Below are 19,590 nucleotides of genomic sequence, written 5' to 3' on the forward strand. Positions count from 1 at the left end.
GTTCAATTAAGGTCATGTCAATGCCTTTCCAATCTGTTGATGTTTTATTCTTAAAATTGTTCACAGTATCCATAATTTCATTTGTATCCGTTTTTCTCAAGAAGATAGTACTTGGGTTTCGTTCTTCAAAATAATTAGAAACACCTCCCCCTTGTGGCGGGGTTATCTCCTCCGCCAGTTTGGGCCCCACATTAAAATCTGTTGAATCCTTCTGCCACCTCATTTTTCTTACTTACTGACTTTCCCTCATCTATAAATTCATCTGGAAAGCCAGAACTAGTTGATTTATTTCTTATAATTAAGTTTAATTATATTATTTGTTTTTTCTAATACATTATTATAGTACTCTTACATTTTCTAACAATATCAGTTAGTTTATTTTTATAGTTATATAGTTTATACTTAATTTCTCTCTTTATTTCTATGTTTTATAAATTCTCTATATAAGGTGTTCTTTTTTTTGCAAGCATTCAACAGACCTCCTGTAATCCAGGGTTTGTCAGGTTTGTTTGCATTTGTTCTACTTTGCTGCATTGGACAGCTTCCGTCATATAACAGCAGGAACATATTCAGAAAAGAATCATAAGCAGAATCCACATCTATTGATTCATATAACTTTCTCCAGTCCTGTGATAATAGTTCTTTTCTGAACCTATTTAAAGTGTCCTCCGTTCTTAATCTCCTTTGCATGATTACTTTACTATCAACCACTTTAACATCACAATGATAGACTACAAACACCGGTAAATGGTCACTAATGTCGTTTATTAATAGTCCACTCTCTACATTAGTAAGTATATAATCTATTAATGAGTGTGATTCTACTGTTTTGTAATAATAGGATATAGACTCCTACTATACATTGCATCCTTAAATTCGTCTATCAATGATAGTTTGTTAGGATTTAAAAAAAAATCTATATTATAATCACCACAAATAAAAGTAACCTTCTGGTCAGTGTTTGTAATCATACCTTCCATCGTTTCTCTGAATCTTTCTATGCTAGAGCTGGGAGCTCTGTAAATGCAACCGACAAAGAGATTCTTCCTTTTTCCCATGTCAATTTCAATAGCAATACATTCACATAAATCGTCATACTTTCAACCAGCGTTTCCGTTAGCCGGTAATTACCGGTATTTGTCCGGCAAAATCTCTTGAAGTCCGACATATTTAATTTCTCCGGTCTTAATGTCCGGTGAAAATAATTCCCTGAGTCTAAGCACAATTTGATTATTTGAATTGTATTAAAATAGGCTAAAATTAAATAGCCTATGCGATGAACGAAACGATCATTACATTTGTTTCCTCGTTGCTTCTAATAATGACAACGACGTTGTCAGCGAGAGCTTTAAAAACGTAGGTCTCGGTTCGCTTCATCGGACCAAACGCGAACCAAATATAGGAAGTGATTATTATTACCACTGCTCGCAGCACTCACTGCAAAACAAGCACACTGCATCTAATCTCTCTATCTATCTATCTATCTATCTCTCTCTCTCTCTCTCTCTATCTATCTATGTCTGTGCATCTTGGGAAGAAGGAAGAAAAACCGCGGCTTATTATTATTACCGAGGCGCGCGGCTTATTATATTATTAAAACGGCTACTTGTGGGCACTCATAAAAACACCGTGGTCTACAAGTTGTTTAGCGAGAGGATGGTGGTAAAGTAATGTGCTTCAATAGAACAATGGATCAATGCCATGTCAAAACTCGGCTCCGCTGATCTGGGCTCCGCAGTACACACACAGACACACACACACGCGCGCGCGCACACACAGGATCGCAGCCACACACACATTTCCACTGTCCAATAGACAAGCGCCCTTTTCGACCGCGTGACATTGAGGTGGAGAGAGTAGTCACGCAAACCACGATAATGTTGCCGGCTCTCTGCTTTCTCAGTTCTTCGCTTGATATAATTAATACAAATGTCCAATATAACGGAATTCGTTAGCTCATAAAAATGTGATTATAACAGACTTATAATAATGTGGTGTCGGACCGACTGCCACATACGCGGTCTATTTTATTTCAAGTCAGCAGCAGCACGGAGACGGAGTATCGAGGGACTTATTTTATTTGGAATATATTAATGACTGTATACGCAAAAGTAGCCTAGTTTTAAGTAATAATATTATAAATCTACATGCCTTGAGGATGACATTCTTTATATAGCCTGCCTATCTCAATTGTTTTAAAGCTCAATAAACTATGACCGGAATTAATCTCATTTGTCCGGTAGTTGAAATCTTGCAGGTCACGGAGACCGGCAACAATTTTTTCTAACGGAAACCCTGCTTTCAACTATGAACTTTAACCTTCTGTCTACATATAGTCCTACTCCTCCCTTTTTATTTACTCTATTCATGTAGTTAAAATGATATCCCTCCAACTCAAAATCCACCCCTTTCTCCAGGTTGATCCAGGTTTCCGATATTGTAATTATGCTGAATGGTTTGGTGAACTGTTCAAGATAATCTTTAATCTTATTAAAATTAGCATATAAACTCCTGCTATTGAAATGTATGATCGATATGTTGTGTCCAAGTTGGAATTTTTCCTTGAACTGGTCCTCGGTGTAGTAGCAGCAATTACTAGTCACATTATTAAAGAAATTCCTCTCTGGGTCAATGTCTCTGTCTAGATCATGCATGTTAACTGTTCAGGGTTTAAGCACAGAAGGTGTATTTAACAGAATCACACGCCCAACCATAGTTAGTAGACAACGTTGTCCTAATAAATCAAATGAGTCATAAATATTCAATCGCAGCAGGGACCTTAACAGGGATCGCACCATTGTGCAGGGCTGGGGGAAAACAGAATCTCTGGTTCCAATCCCAGGAGGGTCATACAGAACCAAGCATTTCACTGAGATACATGTACCTTATGTGACAAATAAAACTTGAAACTTGAACTTGAGCATTCGATGAGACGTCGAAAACTTGATACCAGACAATGCCACAGCAAGAAGTGTTGGTGATAAATCCATCGACAACATCTTTGTTTCAGTTTTACTGAATGGAATCCATCCTAACAGTTGTGCAAGTCACACTTCAGTATGTTCTTTGAGGAGACTGCACACCGTCTTCACTTGCTCAATAAGAGTTTTATTACTAAACGCAAGACATTCTTCATGCATGTCAAGTAGGGATGCACCGATATGAAAATTTTCCACCGATACCGATTGTTCAACCAACACGGCCGATACCGATATTTGTGGCAAAAAAAATATATATAATTATAATTCTTTTATTTTTTTATGAAACTACTGTATATTTGTATGTCTCTAAATGTTTTGATGAATTGAAAATGGAGGACCCTTATGTAAAAAAGCCGAAAGTCTTTTTCTGGTCTGGACAGTTTTTTTCAGCTACCTGATTATGGCAAAACTTAACTTAAATAATATTAATAATCACTATTATGGGCACATAAAACATTTATTCAGCACTTTTGAATGCATACATTAATTCCAGACTGACTGCTGAAAGATTGTACAATTTAAACATTTTCTCTTTGCATACAACAAAATGTGCATTAAAGTCAAGTGCATTTTCTTTTCTCTGTAGGATAACTACAACAAAGTGCATTCAGAACAAAGCCAAGGTGCTTTAAAACTGCATAACGACACACACAGGACCGTTGTATTTACTACATCTCCCATGACTCTTAGCGGGGGATGACGTAGCTTATGAGAGACGGGTCAAAGAGGAATGGAAGCGTTAGCTAGCTTAACGCTAACGTTAGTTCAAAAGGTTTTAACCGCGACAGGCATATAGTAATGGCGAGGATATAAAGCATGTTAAAGACGCATTTATTGGATGCATTGCTCGCAGAGTTTACATAGAAACAGCGCGACTCCCAAGAGGAGTTACTTATCACAGGCTGCAGAACGCAGGAAGAGCTGCCAAGCTGCTCACGTTACACGTTGCGCGTTTTGATTGTCATCACAACAACACTTTAGGTTACGAACGTTACGTAACCCTGTTCTTTGACATTCAGTGATATATTTTCGGTGCTAAAACCCTTTCGGCCGAAAGCCGAAAGAGCCTTTTTAACAATTTTCGGCGATAATTTTTTTCGGTGGCCGAATTTTCAGTGCATCCGTATTTTTTACTTCCGGGAAGTCCTCCATTGATTTGAGAGATCAACAACAAAGCTAATAACGCTAGCTCCCCGCTGCCCACGAGTAGACTACCAGCGCTCCGCAGGAGTACTAAACGAGGCATAATGATTTTACTCCAACGATTGTTATAATAAAAGCTTTTCTATACATTTGTCTGATTGAAAACTTTATTAAACAGATTGCAGAATGGGTACAATTCAGTACAGGCTCTCTGAGCAAAGGAAGGAAGTGAGAGATATGAATGAGTAATGCTTGCTATGGTTGGGTAAATACGCTGATGTTATTGAACGTGTAACTAACTATATAACGTTAATGCCACAAAACGAATGCCTTTGTTAATCATAAGTAGTAACTTATGTCAACACATCAAAATAAGGTCGGCCAGCGACGATGTCGCGAGTAGAGCTGAAACGTGACAGTCTGTGTTTTACACTGACTGTAGTTACTGTTGCACAACACGCTTCCACTGTGGAGCGTTAGACGTGGAGAGGTTTCAGGGGTGGATTTCAAAATGGAAGGAGAAAATAGTGATGAGCAAAGAGAAACGGGCCCTAGAAAACGCCAGATTGTCAAACGTTTGGGATAATTTCAAGCTGAAAGAAAAGGAAAACTCGGGTGCTATTGTGGTAGGCTAGTTACTAGGGATGCACCGATCCGACTTTTTCAGTCCAGATACCGATACCTAGGTTTGGGTATCGGCCAATACAGATACCCATTGTTCAAATGAAATGTTTCTCTCCAAAAAGTTTAAAAAGATTTAATCCACGTTTTTATTTAATTTTATATTAAAATATATTTTGTTTTTAAGAATTGTAAAGGATCACAAGTGTGTTTTTGATTTGTTGTAAACAAAGACAGAAAATAAACTTCATTCATTCAATTAATAAACTGTATGCCTCACTGTCACTGTGTGGAAGAGACTGGGATCATTCTTTTGTGCAAGGCAACATCAGGCTCGACTTAAAACATTACTTTCCTAACTTAGAGAAACTAAATGTAACAAATTAACACAGATCTAAATGTACTGAATTGTTATTTCTTATTTTATTTATAAAAAAAATATAAAAATCCGATTTTTTTACCGATACCCGATGAAGCTATTTTACTGATATCGGCGGCCGATACCGTTACCAATATTGGATCGGTGCATCCCTACTAGTTACATTTAGAAATTTCAGAATTTAACGTAAATCTATAATGTTATGATTGCTTGTTTAAATTATGGCTAGTAAAGAATGTACGATGCAGTTAATTATGGCTGGTTAAGAACTTAACATAATTACTAGCCACTATATTGATTTAAGATCCAAGTTACCCAAGTTGCTCAAGAAAATAACCATAAAAAAGCAGAAGTTATTTCTTATCCGATTACTTGAATAATCAATGGAATAACGGGAAGAATACTCGATTACTAAAATAATCTGGTTGGGAGGACTTTGTGAATTATGGTTAGCTCGTTTCCCCAAGTTCTTCCCCATCTACGACAACTATGTTTTTGAGGCATTTCATCGGACATGTGCCTAGGGATGGGTACCGAATTCGGTACTTTTGAGGTACCGAACCGAAACACGTCGGTACTACCGAGTATCGAATCAAGTGAGAAACCAAAAAATAAATAAAAAATAATTTTTTTTTAATTTTTTTTTTAACTTTTTTCTTTTCATGTCAACGTTCACACGCACAATATATGCTTACCTAGGATTTGACTTGATTCAACAACAAAGCAGTCGGAGCAATGACAAGCCGAAAACTGTCTAAATTGTAGTTATTTGAAGTTTGGATTTTTCTTTTTACGACTGAGGTAGGTAAATTAAATTTCTTGAGACTAAAGTACCGAAAAAAGGTACCGTTGGGTACCGGTATCGATTCACAGGTACCGGTATCGGTTCAAATGTGAAAGGTACCCATCCCTACATGTGCCTGACATGCCTCATTTGTTGCGTTACCACACCAACATGTCAGTTAAAGTGGTACACCGATAATCAGAAGTGTAGTCCAGTACATGTCAGTTAAAGTGGTATACCGATAATCAGAAGAGTGTAGTCTAGTACATGTCAGTTAAAGTGGTACACAAATAATCAGAAGTGTAGTCCAGTACAGTTGTGATTAGCCTGAACCGTCTGACCCGTGAATCGCTACACAAGCTAGCTCTCCACTGGATCCGAATGAGTCACATCGAGTAGTAAACAAATAGCCTCCTGGTGAAAATGGACGTCATTAAAGTCAATGTGACTCACCACGGTGATGTGTTGGCGTCTTGTCTCAAGCGGTTATGAATTCCTGGTGCTGTAATCGCATTAAAGTGTGGGGAACACTTTCTCTGTACTCGCCAGCATCTTTCCCCACCGTAAACAAGCCTCGCTTGGAAGCTCAACTTCAATCCACCGATCTCAAACCCCACCCTCTTTCTTTGATCCCTCGGAAAAACCATAGTTGTGATGAGAGGATCAAGAAAAAGGGGCGGGGCTAGAGCCCGCTTCCTTGGCAACACACAGATAGAGAAAGTATCTTTCTCCTGTACTTTAATGCGATTACAGCGGCAGGAATTCATTATGGGATGAGAGATGAGACACCAACACATGACCGTGGTGAGACCATTTGTTTACTTCTTAGTGTGCCGCTCAGGCCCAGTTGGAGAGCTAGCTTGCGTAGCGTTACATGATGGGGAGGTCAAAACTATTTCTGCCGTCACAGACAATGAAGTAACCTTTTATTTGTGCGAGGACCAGCACCCTATGAGGATGAAACTTAGCCGTGCACAATCTCACATGAGACATTCTAATGTTGATGTTCCGTGGTGATGCCCTATGATCACCCTGGACGTCGATGATGCCATCTCTATGGACGCTGTTATGCCCGTTGTCTCTCTGCCCATCAATGATCTTCCTTTTATTAATTATTATTATTCCCTCATTGAATTTCTTTACCGAACGGTCGGCCACACCTATTGCACGTCTGGCCATCCTAGTTTGGAGGGGGGATCTCATTGAATTGCCCATCTAAGGTCTATTAATGTTTTTTTTTCCCCGTGAGTTTTTCCTTATCTTCTTTGGGGGTTAAGCCAGGGGGTCTCTCAATCCATTGTAGGCCTGTGACACCCATTGAGAAATTGTGATTTAGGGCTTTACAAATAAATCCGACTTGAAATCCGACTGACCACTGGTCATTGAAAGCTACCGAGTTCTAGTATTCCAAGATATATATATAATTTGAAGAACATTTTCCAAGAATAGGGTACACATGAAAAGGTCAAGCATGACGAGACGATGCCGACTGAATGTGCGAAGGCCTCTGTGGAATTTCCTTTCAAGGCCTTTTGTTCACACACCTCCCTCCCCCCTGTACCCTCCTTTCCTCACCCCTCACCTGGTCATCACTCCCCCGCACCCTTTCCTCCCAGAAGGCTTAAAAGATGATCACACAGATTATGGGGGGCCCATTCTCCTGGCCAGGGAAAGTAAAGTCCTCTACTGAACTAACAAATTGTATTAGAGTAGCCATGTTTTAACAATACATTTATATCAACCATGAAGATTTTACCACGTGCATGATTAACCTCTCCGGTTCCACCACACCTCACTTTCCTAAATGAAAGCAGTCCACTGACACACACAGGCCCTGCGTCAAACACAACTCACCTGCCAGCCCTTGTCTGCAGTTCTGTAATAAGGGTAATTCTTTGTGATGTGAGTATATATTCCGTTTAGTGTGAGCTGCTTGTCCGGGGCCAATGTTATGGCTTGAACTATCAGCTGTGCATAGGAGTATGGGGGTTTGGAATCATCCTGTTGGGAGAGAAGAGATGCACGTCATTAGCATAATGATAAAACACTCTGATGATGATGACATAAGGAGGCAGGGCTGCAGACTGAGCAAAATGGTCACGTGTGTGAATTCGAGAGTTCAAATTTCATGTTGTCGCATTTTTGCAGCGGCATAGGATTGAGACTCTCCGAAGTCAAGGACACAGAACTTCACGAAACAATCCATTCAGCCGTTACCATGTTCCAAACATGAAGCGGTCTGCAGCTGTATCATAGGGCACTGCGTTTAACCACTGGAGAGCACATTTATCACTCACCATTGTATTTTATATGGCATTTTAAATATGCATTTTATTTATCTATAACTTATAAGACTTCCCCATTATCTTTGATTGCTTTTAAAATACAGCACACATCGTACTAGGTCACAGGAATACTTGGCTTTAGATACAACTAGGGATGTCACGATCAAGTTTTTCTGCCCTCAATCAGTGTCCTGATCCAATATTTGTGTTTTCCTAGATAATATAGAAGTACGGCGCATATACTTATATTAAAGTTAGTAAAAAAATATTTCAATGTGGGCAAGATATGCTTGGAAATAAGAAAATAAATAGCCTACATCAAAGCTTCATAAAACATTTATGAAAAAAGGATGTGAATTTGATTGTGCTTAATATACCAGATACCGATTAGTTTAAATATGCCATGATCAGCTCAGATTCTGATCGGGACATACCTAGGTATAACACTTGTAAAAACTGAGCTTGGCATAAAACAGGTTGTAAATATTACCATTAGAAGTTTTGAACTCTTGATATCAATATAAGTGTTGCTGGTAATCGTTTAATTTGATGCACATGTTGGACTGAATTTCTGTCTGAACTATACTGCGTTTGTTCAATGCATTTCATTATATATAAGTCTACTGTCGGTGTAAACGAGTCGCTTGTGAAAAAGAGATCTCGGTCTTGTGTGCTTTCCTGTATAAAACAAAAGGCCAATGAAATAAAAACATTTTAACGATCAAAACGAGGGTCACACCGAGCACCGACAGACACCTGTTACATTACTTGTCCACTGGCCGCACCGACACCTTGCTCTCAAAACAGTGCTGGTTTCTCTCGTTCTAAGCTAGCGGTGTCGTTAGCAACACGCTAAATGCTACTAGTCCTCGTAGCAGTTTGGAAAAGATGTGCAGTCTGATGTTTAACCCTACATGGTAAGACATGGTAAGAAGGGACACAGTCCACAGTCAATTAAGAAAAGAGCAGGCATCAGTCCACTATAATGATCCACATTCAAACTAGCGTTAGCCAACTAGTGCAGAGCCTGCCAGGCTTTATAGTCAGTGAAATTAAACTCAACACACGGCGGTGGAAAGGTTAGTCCGGGGGCCCTGGGAGGCCCATCACCGCACCGCGTGGCTACGCTGGACCGACGGGGTTGTTCACTCGGCTCGCGCTCACCTTGGGACTGTCACCTCCCGAGTGGTCTTTGTCATTGTCAGGCTGGGAGTTATCGTTTATGAGCTGCAGCTCTGCAGAGCTGATCATACGACCGCCCATCCTGTAGCCCGAAGATCCCGCACCCCGCGGACTGGAAGGACATGAGTTAGCGGCACTGAGGGGGGAAAGAAACAGAAAGGGAGTTAGTCACACCGAATACAGCAGACACCTGAAATACAAAGGTTTGCAGATGACAGAAACTAGGATGAATGCCCAAACATTTTTATATATATATATATATAACAGTCTGGTCTTTTTTAGTTACCGGTAACTGTCAAGAGTACTTTAATAAACAGTAGAGGTATTCAAATTAGCTTGTTGGGAACAATTAAATACCCTGCCTGGGCTCATCTGTAGTCTCTGCTGCAGCGGTCTGCAGTCAGCCAACACCTATGCAAATAGCCATGGCTAGGAAATTGTCCGCAAGCATTTTAACGCATTTAAAGTAGAAGGGTTTTAACGATTTCTAATTAGTCCGGTAACTGGACTGAATTACTGGTAGATCAAATGCCACCGTCGGTGGTAGAAGACGTCAATATTCAATGTCCATTTCCATTCTCTGGGTCTCTAGAGATGTGACCATGGCCTTGTCCACGCGTACGTGGGCATTTTGTCCTCCTTCGTTTTAAAAAGAAAATCTCATCCAGTGTTTTAGAAAATCTCTACTCTAAAATCTGTCTACACAACCATAATAATAATACATTTTATTTGTATAGCACCTTTCATACAAGAATTACGACCAAAATTGCTTCACAGCAGTGATGTAGACACAAAATAGACATAAGCATAAGATTGCTCATTTTATGCCCATCTATAATCATGCCAGAGAATTGATATTCAAACATTATTTAAAATCTATGAAAGATTTTAAAGATTTCAATCATTAAAACCTCTTAACATGCAACGGCCCACATGTGGGCCCTCTTGAAAACGATTTTCCCACAGGCACTTTGGCGACCTCTAGCGGGTGTGCATACACTCCCGACTCTCGAACCTCTAACTCCGTCAATCATTTGGCAATCTCGAAAATTACTGGACAGGGTTGTAGCCAATGAGTGTGGCTAATCGGGGATCTAGGTGAAAAGTCACAAGCGAAAACAGGAAGAGAAAAAAACGCAGAATGAATTGAAGTCTATGAGGAAAAGGAAACCAGTTTACCAAAATCACTCCGCTCCGAATCACTCATTTCTGAACGGATTTTTATGAAATTTGGACATGTACTACACAAGACTTCATGCTATGGACCCATCGTGTCTTTTCAAGTTCAACCATACCAATTTTTGGGAAAATACTACTTCTGGACTACTAACTACTACAGAAAAACGTGAGTAACAAGTTTTTATACAACTCAAGTTCAGACCCATGTTACTCCATTTCATTAGCAGCACTAAAAGTTTATTAATTTTCTTTATTGTATCAGAAACTTCAGAATGTCATCTTTCAAAAAAGACCAGGCCCATGCATGTGCTATAAGTATAAAGTATAGTATTTGTTTGCAAAAAAGGTATGCAGTCCTCAAAATCGAAAATGACACTTTTGGGGGCGATTTAAGGTTCAAATTTTTTTTTTTTTTATTAAGTTGCATTTCATAAACAACCTATAAAAGACTATTAGCAGGTTTATGACAAAATAAAGGCAATGCATAAAGTGCAGACATAGAATGTGTATAAAAATAGCCAGAATAAGAGCAGTGCAAAAAGTGTCGACAGAATAAAGTGTTTACGTGTTTAGGACAAAGCCTAAATTGATCAAATATGCTAATCGACCAGGAATGAGAGCCTGGGATTCACACACTCAGTGGCCACTTTATTAGATTATCCTGCACACTCCTAATAAAGAGAGCGTGGCCACTTTATTATTAAGTGCACCTCGTAAAAAAAGTGGCCACTGGGTGCATGTAACCTAATGGCACAGCTTCCAGTCAAGAGTTTGGTTGCAAGAGTGGTACAACCATCCTTCAACTCGCAAACGAGGTAAGGAGCGTCACCGAAACCTTAGAAACCCAGCCTGTAGTACAGTGTTGTTCCTTAGCCATCTGGCCTGGTGGTAAGGTTGAGAGGATCTAGTAGAGAGCTCATTGATGCAGCCAGCCCCCCTATTCCCGGCCCTTCACTGAAATAAGCTTAAGCTCTGGGGCCACAGGCTGATCCGCAGACGACAGGTCGCCGCAAGGTTAGCCGGCATCCCAAGGTTAAACCACGGGCCTGCTGCGACAGGAGTTATCTCGGCTTGGGTCAAGGAATCGCCATCGCCTTAGCGAAACTGTAACCACTATCTATGGCGGATAACAATCCTGGAGAGGAGCCAAGACCCGTGAAGCAGCCTGTTTTAATGTTGACTTGACACTGGGTTTTCCCCTGCCTATTAAAATCTTATTATGCCCACTCGTTCTCTGAGGTGTTTTTTCAACCAGCTAAATTAAATCAAGAATAGGGCTAAGCAGAATGTTTCAAAAGCTTAAATCGTTGCCGTGGTAATCAATGCAAAATTCATGATTGAAATACTCTCTCCCCCCCCCCCCCACACACATTTTCCTAAAACAAGGACAAGTCATGAGGATTTTCAGACAAATCTAACCACGGCATTGAAACTTTGCCTAGTCTATATTATATAATAGTTATACATGTTTTATATTTTCCTTGGCCAAGTAGTGTCTTTTCCAGGGATGTGAGGAAATAGTGAACAACAAACTGTTGCAACACAAAAACATGACGATATGTATTGTGAAGCCAAAAGAGAAAAGGTGTGAGATATAACATGCTTAATATTTGCACATTTACATCACTAACTAACCAGAAGCAAGGTGGTCTCTGGCTCTAGTGTAGCAAAGGTGTAATAGAAATAACTAAATTATGTCAAACTCACTGGTTGGAAATCAATTGAATAATTCCTATCCTCTGGTAGAAAAGGAATGGTGTTGAAGAGGTGCTGCTGACCACCATGACCATCTACACTGTCTCTCACTGTGTGTCTCACTATGTATGTTTGTGTGCTTTGGTAGTTGATGTGGTCAGCTTTCAAGCAGGTTCTCCAGTCATATCAGCTTTGGTAGTTCATGTGGTCAGCTTTCAGGCAGGTTCTCCAGTAATATCATATCAGCTTTGGTGGTCGATGTAGTCAGCTTTCAAGCAGTTTCTCCAGTAATAGCACATCCATTATTACTTAATTAAACATGTAAATAATACCAGCAAAACTGCCATGAGAATGTCAGACCCAGCCAAACATTTTGTGATGACATTGTACAAAGTACAATATAGCCTATGTTTTGTTATTATGGTTTAGAATCTACATTTCCTTTTCTGTAATCTTTCAATAGCATAGTGATAATATATCTACCTTCTATGTCAACAAATACAAAAAAAAATCCATATCAATTTAGACATTTCATCCTTTTCAAATTGAATGAATCCTCCACATTGTTCAGGCCTACTCCTCAGCCTTAGGCTAGAGAACCCCCACATACCCGATGGTGCCAGTAGGCTTCTTAGGGCCTTTTCTCACTCACCCTATTCGTTTCTATTTCGTTCCGTTCTGCCTGTTCCGAGATCTGATGTGAACTCCCCCCCCCCCCCTCTAGTTTGTGTACACACTTCAGTCTGGGTGCACTCTGGGTTTTGTTTACGGTTTGAGCTTGTAAGCTTGCCGTAGTCGATGATGTCACGCTCGAAATGTAAACACAGGAAGTGTTAACACGGAGACTGGATGTTGATATAAAGAAACAAATAACTAATAAATATGAAGTTATATTTGAACCTCTGTTGTCAAGCCTTGTCAATATAACCCACCCCCCTTTTCTCACGAATGGAACTCTGTTGTAGAGTCCGCTTTTGATCGTTTTGCAGGGTTAACAATAATGCTAAGCTAACGGCTACCGCTAGTTAGCTTTATAACCTTTTACTAGTAACATTGCTTGCATCGATTATATTGAATGTCATTGATCTACTGGTCGACCGAAAATGTAAACGGGAATGTCTTAACACGACTGCGGACTCTGGATGTTGATATAAAATGAACAAATTGCCAATAAATATGAAGTTATATTTGAACCTCTGTTGTCAAGCCTTGTCAATATAACCCACCCCATTTTATCACGAATGGATGGTGTTGTAGAGTCCGCTTTTGAGCGTTTTGAGCGATCTACTGGTCGACCACGGCCGACTGGTTGGGCACCACTGGTCTAATAGAAATAAATGCATTCGAACAATGTATAGACATAGCAATGGCAAACAAAATTTATGACGTTATGTCAGCACCAGGCGCCACGCCCGTGAAAAGGTACAAGCTCGCAAAGCCACACCCCCCGTTCTCCCGGGGCCGAACCCGAGACCACCTCTGCCAGCTGATCCCGTTCAGCGGGGGGTGAAACGAATCAGCGCCGTTTCGCACCCCAAAAGGGGTGAGTGAGAACACTCCCCCCCCCGTGCTCCGGGACGGTGATTCGATACAAAAGGCTGAGTGTGAAAGCCCCCTTAGGCTAGAAAACCCCCACATACCTGATGGTGCCAGTAGGCTTCTTAGGCTAGAGAACCCCCACATACCCGATGGTGCCAGTAGGCTTAGGCTAGAGAACCCCCACATACCGGATGGTGCCAGTAGGCTTCTTAGGCTAGAGAACCCCCACATACCTGATGGTGCCAGTAGGCTTAGGCTAGAGAACCCCCATGTACCTGATGGTGCCAGTAGGCTTCTTAAGCTAGAGAACCCCCACATACCTGATGGTGCCAGTAGGCTTCTTAGGCTAGAGAACCCCCACATACCTGATGGTGCCAGTAGGCTTAGGCTAGAGAACCCCCATGTACCTGATGGTGCCAGTAGGCTTCTTAAGCTAGAGAACCCCCACATACCTGATGGTGCCAGTAGGCTTCTTAGGCTAGAGAACCCCCACATACCTGATGGTGCCAGTAGGCTTAGGCTAGAGAACCCCCATGTACCTGATGGTGCCAGTAGGCTTCTTAAGCTAGAGAACCCCCACATACCTGATGGTGCCAGTAGGTGATGGTAAAGGACTCATTAAGTGAGCAATGTTGTCTGGAATGTTGATGGTCAGAGGGGAGATCTGGGGCTGGATTGGCTTCACGGGGGACTCTGGGGCGTCGCGCCGCACCTTCTTGCCGCTGGACAGGGCCGTGAACGTGATCTTGATGTTGGTGCTGGGGAACCTGAACGTACACCTGCACAAAGAAGAGACAAGGATCAATCATTTGACCATGTGGAAGAATTTAGCCGGATCAAGGATGTACTCAAGTCAAATATAGACTTAGTTAATACAGGTTTATTTAGCTCCTCAACAGAGTATCGAAGTACTACAAGAGTTATGCTGGATGACTCCAGGAAGGTACAGGGCTAGTATCCACCATAGAGCTCTCAGAATCATGTTTAACGTAGAGTCGTAGACCAATAGATAAGATAAATAGCCTTCCACCACAACCAGTAAACGTGCAAAAGTGCTCATCACACAAACCTCTTTAGCTAGGATAAACGATATAGCTATAAAATATATCATGTAGAAATAATGGGTGTCGGCTGCCCGTCGGCCAACGTAGGACGACAGAGCGAGATTTTGACCTCTTTCCAATCTGATATAATAATTCAATTCAATATCTATTTAATCTCGGATGATTTAGGGCTGGGCGATATAACGATAAATATCGCGATATATTTTAATAGATATCGAAAATAAGAAGAAAATGGTGACCTGCAACAGGGCAGTTTTAAAACCAGAGACAGTGGACAGACTTGTCTTTCTTGCCTGCAACTTAAAGTAATGGCTTTGCTTGTCCAAATGACAATACTGACCAAATTGAGATTTATTTCTCTCTTGCCCATTTATTTTGTTTGCTTTCTAATTTAAAATACAGTTTGAAACCGTCTGTACACAGTAGGCTATGTGTGCTAGCAGAGCTAGACTCCAGTCACGAGTCACGGTGCACATGTGCGGTGGTTTGTCCACCAAAAAAGCGCCAAAAGATCGAAAATAAACTAGCAGAGCCAGAACTGTTCAACTCCCCTGGAGCCACAGCCAGCAGAGAAGCCGGTTTACTTTAGCTTTTAAACCAGCTGCAGCCTGAGAACTGGAGTGTGAGGGGATGTAACACTAAAGATGGCGGCAACGACAAAGAATTGCTGCAAAATAAACATACATCTGTTGCTTTAAAAAAAATATATATATATATATATATATTTTTTTATACTTATAACAATTTCGATAATTATCGATAGAGAAATATGATATTATCATATCGTTATCGCAATATGATTTTTTCCCATATCGCCCAGCCCTAGGATGATTGAAAGAAAGCTCTCATTTACAAAATTACGTCGATAAATGCAACACATGAATAGAAAAGAAGAAGACAATATAAACGGAATCAATTAAACATTATGATTTAAACTGACCAATAGATATACTAATGTATTGAGTTTTAAAGTGCATTGCAAAACATTCCATGTTTCTGGGGCACAGAAGCTAAAGGCAGATTTTTCCTAATTCAGTGCAAACTCTGGGAACCTTAACACTATCAGTGCCGGCCTTGTTTTCCTTTTTACCCCCTTGAATGCCATCATCCACTTCAATGTTAGCGTTAAAAACGCATAATCTATGTTTTAAATTATGGCTATGTCTCTAATCTGCCCGTCGCTTATCAATGACTTGTTTGCAGTCAACATTGTCAAAACGGATTTTTTTTTTAATAATCGGTTCATATCCTTTTTATAGCATTTCGAAAAGCTATCGTTCTCTCGAAAATTTCAGAAAAAGTTAAAGATTCGCCCATAAACTGCATTTATTGGAATATTCTCGAATACACTAGACACGTTGTCATTTGTCGGCCTATTTATGAATAGTTTTCAAATAAACGCTAGATTATCGATAGTATATGTGTACTTATGCACGCTATAGAAGCGGGCTGAAAAATCTATTCTCTCATTTCCTCAAGATCACACACACGGCACATGCTGATATCTCAGTGAATACAGCTCTGATTATCCTAAAACTGGTAACACTGGGAACAGAAATGTACAGATTTCCCAATTAAATCAACTAATTGGTCAGTCAACAAAGTCCTCTGACTACGAGTGCAATAAGGAGGACAGCCCTCCCCTCTCCAGCTCTACACTGGAGGTGAGGTGTGGCTAGAGAGCAGAGCATGGCTTCCTCTAGGGGGAACGGAGACTCGCTGGAGGACCTGGCTAAATTTAGGTCCTGTGGTAAACACAAGCACATGCTGCGAGCACGTTCCCCCCTCATACCACCGTATAAACAACAAACACTGGATGGAAGTGTGCACTTCCTTCTACGCAGATAGCAACTATTATATATATACACACATTTTTACTTTTGTTGTTTATATTGCCTGTGTTTATATATAGCCTACTCTGTGGAAATGAGGGAAACGTATGCACAATACAACATTTACAATAAAGTTGACTTTGACTTAAAGGAGAGTTTTCCATTGGGATAAAAAGGCTTGGTAGTGTATAATAGAATCCTTGCTTCACAACCTTTATATTTGAGGAAAGGGGGGCGAATAATTGAGGGGAAATACATGATTAGCTAAGTAACTTGCAACTCGTGAAGAACACCAGTGGAAAGCTATTCCAAATCTCTGCTAAAGATCGGGCTTCCCTCAAACCCCTGAGACAGGAGACCCAGATTGTTTTGCCGAGGCCCCGTCTTCTCTTTGGTTAAGAGTGCCAGGCACAGCACTCGGGTTGCCGAGCCCAAAGAGAATTAGCCAATGCAGAGAGAACTACGTACCCGACACCTCTCAGATTAGCGTTATCAGTCAAGAGAGAAAGTGAAACACTGCAAAGGCGCCATACTGTTTGAGGGGAGACGCTGAATTATGCATATGGTCTCTGGCATGCTGTCAGGAGCAATATCTACTCCCATCAGTCAACAAATACCCCACACGGTGGATACGATAGTTCAGATTTGACCTGAATATGAAAACATTTCTCAAAATCTTGCAACAGAGTATAATTGGCAGGATAAGGTCAATGTGTCCAATAGGAATTAAAAGGGAGCGTGGGCCCTCAATGTTGGAAAACATGCTAGCCAGGCAACCACTAGTAGGGCGTCTTTGATAATGGAATGCTGAGCTTAATAGATGTCACATTCCACACTGAGCAGTGTGTATGATTACAAAAGGCAGCAGCAGTGCGGCGACACACATTGGTTTTCACAACTTGGTAGACAAGACTGCGTGTGTTTCGTTGTAGGTGGCTCAACCATTCAGGCACATACTGCACTAACTGAGATGACAAATTCCTCATGACAAAAAATGACCACCCTGCCCGGCCCCCGACTGACCACCTGAAGTAAAGAGGCCACAGCATCCAACTATAAAAGGAAGGAATCTCTCGAGTGGCTATCTACTGTATTTCACATCTCGAGAACCGCTTATCCCATCAACTTCACGGCCGGCAGTTGTATTGCTGAGCAACATGGGGAGTGCAGTGTCGAATCTGGTGCCGTTTTGTATTGTAACTCTCAGAAACTCTTTTCCCCCTGGATCTGTGGCGCTGTAGCAGGCAGCCATAAGTTTAAATAGCCATAATGTCGAATGTGAAGTTGATTGGATGCGCACTGGTTTGAGAGTGCTCCTAGCTGCAATACCGCGGTTCTCAGTGTTGCTACAAGCAGCACTTTCAGAGGACCAGCAAACAGCCCGTTCCAAACGGGAACACATCCCCAATGGGTACTCGCTCCCAGCGGCCACTGCACTAGTGCAGACAAAAAGCAGAAACTAGTACCAACTCGTACCCCCCCCCCCTATTGCTATAAATACAAGCTATATATATAATTATATATATATATATATATATATTATGACATTCATCAGCAATGCAAGAAATTAGTTAAAGCTCACATTGGAATTTTCAATTAAACAAAGATGAACTAAGTTCGAGTTGAACTCACTGAATGTAAAGCTCTGTTCATTTTGTAGAGAACTCCCCTTTTCCCACAGTCCCCATGCATTCATAGAATTCTGTGCCAAGCCCCCCCCCCCCCCGCACCCCCTTCCCCCTGCACTCCTGTCCCCGCTGCACAATGAGGCCTGAACTCTGAAAGCACACATACACACAGTTGCTATGCCATCATCAGAATGGCAACATATATTAACCACAGGAGGAAAACAACCCAGTTAAAAAACAAAAAAAAAATGATTCTCAGTGGCCAGATCACTTTCAAACTAGTTGGGCTGAAATGTAAACACACACACCAAAAGACAGCCAGGCAGAGGATAAGAACGTGGAGAAATTCACTGGGTGTGTGGGAGAGCCAGGGAGGGAGGAGACAGGGAGGGGGAGGGCTGTTTCTGTCTGTCTGTTTACATCAGCCCGCTGGAATCCCTGGTATATTATGGACCTGTCCCCTGGGCTACAGCTCTACCAGTTGCCTCACGCTGCCAGTCTGCCTTACTTCTTTAGACAGGGTTGATTCAGTTACTACTATATACATCCACAGTTACTACTATATACATCCACTATGTTTGACGCTATGAGTCACGGTGCAAATTGTGTCTCAGTCTCACCAATAGGAGTACACACAAGGGGGGGGGGGGGGGGGCGGCTACTCGCTGATTAAAAGCTCTTTGACAATCAACTTGATCGATAGGGGAAAATGAAACCACTTGACTCCTCGACGAGAGGGAATAGTGTCTGTATCTTCTAGTGTAGTAAGAGAATGTACAGGTGAAGGAATGGAATTCTGATCAAACACACAGGCCTACTCCAATATATCTGGTTTGAAATAGATTAGCCTTTTTTTGGACGTGTTTTAAAGTGCTTTCCAAACAAACAGGGTCTAAATAATAATGTTGATTAAAAGTTGAATCATCTCAAATAATACATACTCACCGTCAAGGAAAATTTAAGTAAAGTAAGAAAGTTAGTTAATTGAGACATACAAATAATTAGTTACCAACATAAGATGCAATTTACACACTGATGGATATACACAAGTATAATATTGTGAGAAATGTTTTGCAATGGGTGTTTCTCCTGATCAGAAGAACCCTGTGGGAAACAATCAGGGGCCGACCGACACACACCAGTCGTTCATAATGCCACATCGCACTAAAGTTTAAACAGTTACAGTTGATGCTAGCTGTGTGTATCGAGCTACTCACTACTACACCTTTTAAAATGTTCAATGTATGGACTAATCCAACAAACGGCTAACAAGTTAAC

At 41.0% G+C, this 19,590-nt stretch overlaps 1 protein-coding gene across 1 annotated transcript in view; it reads right to left on the minus strand.

The window, feature by feature from the left end:
- Nucleotides 1-19,590, minus strand: part of foxk2b (forkhead box K2b) — a 37,496-nt gene that overhangs the window by 16,546 nt on the left and 1,360 nt on the right. Inside the window, exons 2-4 of the mRNA XM_084328160.1 lie at nt 14,373-14,567; nt 9,358-9,511; nt 7,763-7,909 (exon numbers count right to left, since the gene is read on the minus strand). Coding sequence (XP_084184286.1) covers nt 7,763-7,909; nt 9,358-9,511; nt 14,373-14,567 — 496 coding nt within the window. The remainder of the gene's footprint in view (nt 1-7,762; nt 7,910-9,357; nt 9,512-14,372; nt 14,568-19,590) is intronic.

Source organism: Notolepis coatsorum (genome assembly GCF_963971535.1).
Source record: "Notolepis coatsorum genome assembly, chromosome: 14".
NCBI lineage: Eukaryota > Metazoa > Chordata > Actinopteri > Aulopiformes > Paralepididae > Notolepis > Notolepis coatsorum.